The sequence below is a fragment of the Octodon degus genome, unplaced genomic scaffold, assembly GCF_000260255.1.
Source record: "Octodon degus isolate 3935 unplaced genomic scaffold, OctDeg1.0 scaffold00153, whole genome shotgun sequence".
In the NCBI taxonomy this organism is placed as follows: domain Eukaryota; kingdom Metazoa; phylum Chordata; class Mammalia; order Rodentia; family Octodontidae; genus Octodon; species Octodon degus.
The window spans coordinates 5,699,741-5,707,252 of NW_004524729.1; the positions used below are offsets into that span (position 1 = coordinate 5,699,741).

General features: G+C 61.5%; 1 protein-coding gene across 1 annotated transcript; it reads left to right on the forward strand.

Moving 5' to 3' along the window:
* Positions 1–6: 6 nt before the first annotated feature.
* Positions 7–2,781, forward strand: Pim3 (Pim-3 proto-oncogene, serine/threonine kinase). The gene is made up of 6 exons (XM_004642412.2): positions 7–146; positions 250–359; positions 448–498; positions 679–1,048; positions 1,446–1,622; positions 1,726–2,781. Exons 1-6 carry the CDS (start codon positions 62–64, stop codon positions 1,911–1,913), a joined length of 981 nt encoding a protein of 326 aa, XP_004642469.1. The 5' UTR covers positions 7–61; the 3' UTR covers positions 1,914–2,781.
* Positions 2,782–7,512: the final 4,731 nt, after the last annotated feature.

Genomic DNA, 7,512 nt, shown 5'->3' on the forward strand with positions numbered 1-7,512 from the left:
CGGCCCGGGAGGCCGCCGTCCCGCGTCCGCGCCGGCCGGGAGCGAGGCGAGGCCGCCCGCGATGCTGCTCTCCAAGTTCGGCTCCCTGGCGCACCTCTGCGGGCCTGGCGGCGTGGAGCACCTCCCGGTGAAGCTTCTGCAGCCAGGTACATGCGCGGCCGGCCGGCCGGCCGGGCCAGCGGGCGGGTCGGTGGGCAGGCGGGTGGGTAGGTGGGTCCCTGGCCTCACCCACCCGCGCGCTCCACACAGCCAAGGCGGACAAGGAGATCTTCGAGAAGCTGTACCAGGTGGGCGCCGTGCTGGGCAGCGGTGGCTTCGGCACGGTCTACGCGGGTAGCCGCCTCGCTGACGGGCTCCCGGTGAGTCGGGCGCCGGGCGGGCCGTGCTTTCGCGTCCCATGCCGTGCCTCTCCTCGCCACGGGCCTGACTGTCCCCGTCCCCCCACAGGTGGCCGTGAAGCACGTGGTGAAGGAGCGAGTGACCGAGTGGGGCAGCCTCGTAAGTGCGGGCGGGGTTCGCGCCGTCCGCAGCCATTGCCGGGCAGTGATCGCCGTGTCCCCTCCCAGTGCCGGATGCTGATCTCGGCATCCTCTCCCCGCATGCTGTTGGCCCCCCGCCCGCGGCGATCCCCGCGCCCCCCACTTGGGTTGTGCTGACCCCTGCCCCATGTGTTCCCAGGGTGGCGCCGTGGTGCCCCTAGAGGTCGTGCTGCTGCGCAAGGTGGGCGCGGCAGGTGGTGCGCGCGGCGTGATCCGACTGCTGGACTGGTTCGAGCGGCCCGATGGCTTTCTGCTGGTGCTAGAGCGGCCCGAGCCCGCGCAGGACCTCTTCGACTTCATCACGGAGCGCGGCGCCCTGGAGGAGCCTTTGGCACGTCGCTTCTTCGCGCAGGTGCTAGCCGCGGTGCGCCACTGCCACGGCTGCGGGGTAGTGCACCGCGACATCAAGGACGAGAACCTGCTGGTGGATCTGCGCGCGGGCGAGCTCAAGCTCATTGACTTCGGCTCGGGCGCGCTGCTCAAGGACACCGTCTACACGGACTTTGACGGTGCGCAGCGTGGGCGGGGTGCCGTGGCGGGGAGTCCGTGTGACGCAGGGCGGGTTTGGGGCTCCCCTGTGTGCGTGCGTGCGTGCGCGCATGTGTGCGTGTGCGCGTGCATGCGTACTGTGTGTGGAAAAGAGATCCCCGCATTGCGGAGCTGGGGAAGCCGGGACTCCCGCCCCCTCCCTCCAGCCTGCTTGGGTGGGGTGGGGGTGGGGGGGTCTTGGCGGCTCTTGAGTCGCATCTGTTTGTTGTGAAACCGGAGCTCTTGCTCATGTGACAACTCCTTCCCTGCCACCCCGCCCAGCGGGTTTTTCCAGGGTGATGACAAGCAGGATTTTGAGGTTGGATGGGGAGTTCATGACCCGAGTACACAACCCTGCTTACCTCGTGGTTTCTTCAGGCACTCGGGTGTACAGCCCCCCTGAGTGGATCCGCTACCACCGCTACCACGGGCGTTCGGCCACCGTGTGGTCCCTGGGAGTGCTCCTGTACGACATGGTGTGTGGGGACATCCCCTTCGAGCAGGATGAGGAGATCCTGCGTGGCCGCCTGTTCTTCCGGAGGAGAGTCTCCCCAGGTGCTGACAGGGGCCTCACCAGATGTCTGAGGGAGGGTCTACCCAGAAGCAGGCGGTGTCCCTGGGAGCCAGGCCCCTCCCTGACTCTCTCCTCTGCCTGCAGAGTGCCAGCAGCTCATCGAGTGGTGTCTGTCCCTGCGGCCCTCAGAGAGGCCTTCCCTGGACCAGATTGCCGCTCACCCTTGGATGCTGGGGGCAGAGGGAGGCGCCCCTGAGAGCTGTGACCTGAGGCTTTGTACTCTGGACACTGAGGACGGGGCCAGTACCACGTCCAGCAGTGAGAGCTTGTGAGAAGGGACGGCTCCCTGGAGTAGACTTCGTTGCCTGACACCTCTCGCAAAGCAGTGACCTCTGATCCCTGGTGACCTCTGCCCTTGGCACCGGGCCTGTTTCCTTTGCTTTGAGTGCCTTTTTGAACGCTGCTGCACAGGACTGGGTCTGTCCAAAGATAGCTCTGGGCAAAGCGAGGTCCAACCTGCGTAGGGTGGATACTTGGACTAGAGACCCCTGCAGTGCTGCTGGGTCCAGGAGGCAGCCTTCCCATGTGCCCTCCTCTGGCCTGGAGCATTGGTGGTAGGCGTGGCTCCGCATGCCCACCTCCCACCTTTCCTCATGGCATCCTCCGGGCATGCCCACGCACAAGCAATGCAAGTTGGGTCCCTGCCGCCCATGCCTCAAGAGCTATGTCCTCATGCTAGCGTCTTATTTATGGTGTGATTCCTTTGGGCACCTGCCCGCTGGGGCTATTTATTGTTTAATTTATTTGTTGAGGCTACTTCCTCCTGTAGCCCTGCCTCAGGCCCCTGGTGGCTGAGGAGAAGAGGGGGGCTGTCAGTCCCCACCTTCTTCCCTTCCCTGCCTCTTTGGGAGGAAGAATTGTACAGTGACTAATTTAAGGGGAGTGGGTGATCCCCACCCTGGGCCCTCTGCACTGGGGGTGGGTTTTAAATTATTGACCGTGTACAGTCTGCTTGCTGACTCTGAAAGTTGGGGTGGAGGATAGAGTCCCAAGCCCTTAATTTATTTCAGCAGCCCTGTTTCTGTGACCCCGGTGTGAATAGGCATCGGGAGAGGGTTTCTTTCAGTTCAAAAGTGTGAGATGTCTGGAGATCATATTTTTTATACAGGTATTTCAATTAAATTTTTTTATATATATATACTATGTTTCTGTTTTCTAGAGGTCTTAGGCTGGGGGCCTTGTAGGTTTCCTGTGGGAACCTTGCCTGCCCTGGGAGACCAGAGGGCTGTGGGACCGTAGGTGGGAGAGGGGGGGGTACCTGCCCATCTTCCAGCCTGCCTAGTTAGCTGGCCTTGACACCCCCAGGCCAGCTGACTGTGCCCACCCTACACGCTGGGGACAGGTTGGTGGGGGGAACAGCAAGGCCAAGGCCAGGGCCAGTCTGGCAGAGTCTTACTTCCTGCAGCAGCTGACCTAAGAAGGCAGCATCTCATAGCAGATGGGCCTTTGTGCCCACTCAGTGCCGAGTGGGTCTTGTGGCTGGTCCCTGGCGTGGGCTGGACTCTCCCACCTGCTAGCTGCGGGGCCCATGCCCACTCACCTGGCCACTTGGCCTCCCGTCCCCCCTCCCTGCCCATTTCTGCGTCTCCTGCCGCATGCTCCCTCCCTGTGTCCACCCACCCGCTCAGTGATCACCAGCTCATCTGCTGGGGCTGAATCAGGGCCTGGGAGGTTGGCCTCCTCCTCACACTGAGTCACCAGCCCCTCAGCCCTGGGGGTGCCGACAGCCTGCCGGCCAGTAGGAACATGATGGGCCTTGAAGTTAAAAATGCTCAGAGCATAGCACTGACAGGGTTGAGATTAGAGGAGAGCAGGGACACCCATGGGTGTGTGCGCCAGAAGGTGGGGTGGAAGGCCTGGGGTCCCAAGTTCCCCAGTGAGAGGAGGGGTGCCTAGGGCCCCTACCCTCTCACCATACAGGAAGGACATGAGTGTCCAGTCTACGGGTCAGGCCTTCCCAGAACAGAGTCCTAGCACCACTCTGAAACAAAGGAAGTTGTAGGAACAACACCCTGTGCTACGCCCTGGGTAGTGTCACCAGAGGCCCAGGCCTCCTGGTCTCAGCATGCCAGGGACCAGGTCAGACAGCACCCACGATGGCTGGGAGCTCACCAGCAGGCTTGAGAGATGCTGAGGCCTGGGGATGGTGACCCTGGGTGTGGAGGGAGGGGACACAGGCATAGGTACCTCCAAACTAGTGGTCATGGCTATGGGCTGGGCCCTGGGGGCAGGTGGAGCTCCCCCTTTGGGGTACATGGAACCCAGCCAGCCCAGACCCTCTGGGAGAAGAGAGAGGGGTCCTCTCCTCAGCATCCCACCCCTTCCCTGTCACCCTTCAGTCTCTGAGCACCTCTTTCCCATCCTGCCTGTTGGCACAATCCAGCCTGGAGCCACCCCTCATCTCCTCTGGGCAAGGGTTCCCCACCCATTTTGCCTATGGGGTTACTGTGGCCAGCGAAGGCAGGAACCTTGGGAAGATCTAGGGTATGACCCCCTCCCCATTGCCACGTCCTTCTGTGCTAGAAGCTAAGGCAGAAAGGTGAGAGCAGAGCTAGGACCCTGAACGGGCGCATAATGCTGGGACCTCGAGCCCTAGGTCGGCCGGCTGGGGGCCTCAGATGCAGCCCACCCAGCTGCTCAACTAATTGCCACAGCCTCCCAGCTCCAGCCCACAGGAGCAGCCATGGAGGCCCCCCAGCTGTGAGTCCAGAGAAGTCCCAGGTCTGGAGACAGGCAGAATTCCAGAGCTGGATTTCAAGTTGAGATGCCAGGAACACAAGCTGTCAGCTCCGCGTCATGATGACGAAATGCTTGCGGTAACAACCAAGAGGAGGGCTTATTTATTTTGGCTCACTGACAGATCAGTCCATGGTGACTCGGCTTGAAGTTTCAGCCTGCAGTGCCACATGGCGCTGTGGCTCGGAGAGGGCACAGAGAAATGGAAGCGCTGGCACCTTACCATCCCCGCCACACTGCGCTCCTCACTCCCTCTGCCAGGTCTCGGGCTCTGATTACTCTCTGCTGGGTGAGACCCAAACATCATGGAGCCTAAAAACCAGAACTTCAGCTAACTTTGTAGTGTGTGTGTGTGTGTGTGTGTGTGTGTTGCTGGGGATTGAACCAGGGCCTGGTGCATGCAGGGAAGAACTCTACCACTGAGCCAGGTCCCCAGCCCCTGACTTTGTGTCTAAAGCCATCTCTTAGTTGTGTTGTGGAAACCTCTGCTCTTGGGGGAACCTAGACAGGCATGGTCCTCTCCCAAGAGAGTGAGAAATTGCTGTTTGCAGCGTCACAAAATGGCCCAAAGCCAGCTGAGCCCCACCTGTCCTGTGCTCTCAAGGTGGCAGAACCCGGCCCTGGGGCTGCTCCTCCTGGCACCAGTGTCCTTCCTCACTGGCCCATGGCCATCTCAGTGTCTCAGAGGAGACAGGGCCCAGACTGTGTCCAGAACCCTGCAGGGGCCTTGCAAAGGCAGGTCCAGAATGGAACCTTAGCAGGCTTTGATGGCAAAGCTGCGTGTGAGGGAAACTGATTCCTGGGCCGCCGGGAGCCCTGACCTCAGCAGGCACCAGAGGAAGCTCGACACAGCTGCAAGCGCTCACCTGGCTATGCCACACAGAGCTGTCAGGCAGGGGTGAGGAGCCGGGCACAGACCCAGCCTGGGTCACAGTGACCCACACATGGCTGCCCTGTGCCAGGCTGTGGCTGCTGGCACCAAGCAGAGCCCTGGGAGGAGAGAACCTACAGCAGGGCACCCTGGCCAGAGGCACACGGGGCCTCTGTGTGGAGCTACAGGGGGCTCCTGGGGTCACTGTGAGGGCATCATGGGGGAGGAGGCGCAGCCAGTGGGTGATGGGAGCCTAGGGAGGCCTCTCCGCCCCAAAGCCCAGCAGAGGCTGAGGTATGCAAGGCTCTGGGATGTCCAGTGGGTCCCTCCTCTCTGCAGAACCTCGGGCGGGGTGCAGCTGTGGCATGTGGCTTCCAGGAGAGATTGATTGCACAACCGAGACCCCTCCTGGCCTGGGGTTCCTGTCAGTCAGGTGGGCTGGGAGGCAGGGCAGGTGGGCTGGAGGTCAGTGGCAGTCACTGGGCTCTTGGCCCAGCCAGCACCTGCAGGAAGCCCCTCCTAGGGGCCTGTACTCCTGAATGCGCAGGCAGGGGCCTCCCTCAAGTGGGAGTCACTTCTACCAAACACTGACTGAGCCAGGTTGGGGAAACTGAGGCTTGGGGAGGGAAAGGAACCAGCCAAGGTCATGAGCCCCAGCCTCTACTGGGAGGGAGGTTAGGCCTGTGAGTTGGGCTGGCTGAGCCCTGGGCCCTGGTCCCTTCTGCCCACTAGTCCCCCCCACCAGGCAGGACCAGCCAAGAGCCAGACATGCCCTAGACCCAGTGGGAGATGGGGCTATGCCAGGCTGCATGGTCACAACTGCCCAGACCAGCTAGAATGCTTCATCCAGGCTCTGAGGAGCTGGGGAGAGACACTGGCCTGAGGCCTGCAGTCTTGGGGGATGCCACCACTGTCTGTGTATCCCTTGAAGTCTCCATGGCCCAGCCAGGCCCTGTGGAATGTGAAGGTGCTCCTTTCAGGTGTCTGGGCCTGCTCCTGCACAGTGCTCAGTGTCCTAGGACCCAGCGACCAGGCCAGGCCAGACAGAATCAGGCAACTGGGCCCCTGGCTGTAGCCCCAGGCTTTGTGATCCAGAAGCATCAGGACCTTTCCGGGCTTCTACTTCTCACCCTGTGGGGCTGCGCAGAGAAGACCAAGCCCAAAGGCCAGCAGATGGCATTCTGGACCACACGCAGCTGGCATTGTAGAGCACCCAGAAGGGCCCTCTAAGGGTCCTGCCCTTCATTCTGCCCTTCTTCATATCTGCTTTACTGCGAGGGAACTGAGCATCCCCACCCCAGGGCTCCACCTGCCTGCTGGAGGACAGGGACCAAGATACCAGTTGGCACAGTGATTGCCAACTTGACAGACACAGGCCCCAAGAGACAGCATGGCTACTCTGCAGACATCTGGGGAGGAGCTGCAGGGAGAGAGCCACAGACACAAAGCCCGGGCAGGCGCTTGAGCCCAGGCCTTCAGGAGAAACAAAGGCCAGCAAGGGAGGGTGGCAGAGTCCCTGTCCAGCACAGGTACCAGGCCAACTCTGGAAGCTTTGTCCAGGCTCTAAAGCTCCTACAAAGGGAGGAGCTGGCCCTGAGGTTTGCCCCTGCCAGGAGTCCCGAGCCCCTCCAGCCTCTACTAAGGGCAAGCTGAGTAGAGGACGGGAGCACCAGGGGTCTAGAGGGCTCTGCTGGGTGCCTGTAGGGCAGAGCAGAGCGCAGGGACCTGTGCTCCTGCGGCAGTTAGGACTGTGACTGTCTGCCTGAGGCCCAGGACCTGGCTCCAGTAGACCTGGGTCCCAGTGCACCCCTGGCCCTCCCAGCCCGAGAGGGCTGCAATTTTCTGTTCTCCCCTTTGCAGGGGCCACCAGGACCCAAGGGCCCACAGAGGGGAAGTGTGTGACCCTGAGGCTGTGCTCACACGGATGTGTTCATGCCTGTGCCTGCCAGTGAGTGTGCATGTATAAGTGTGCTGTAGATGTGCAGTGTGTGTCCATGAGTCTGTGCAAGTGCATCTCTATGCACAGGTGCATGGCTCCTTGTGTGTACGTGCACCATGCCTGTGTGTGTTCCAGTGTGAGTCTGTCTGCGTGTGTCTGTGTGTGTGTACTGTGTGCACAGGTGTGACAGCCTGTGTGATGAGTGCATGTGTGTGCCTCCATGCATGCACACGCATGTACCTGTGAGCTCCACTGGGGCTGGACATGCATGCACCTGTGTTGCCCCAGCCCAGCAGAGCTGCCCCAGCCCTGAGCATTCTCCCTC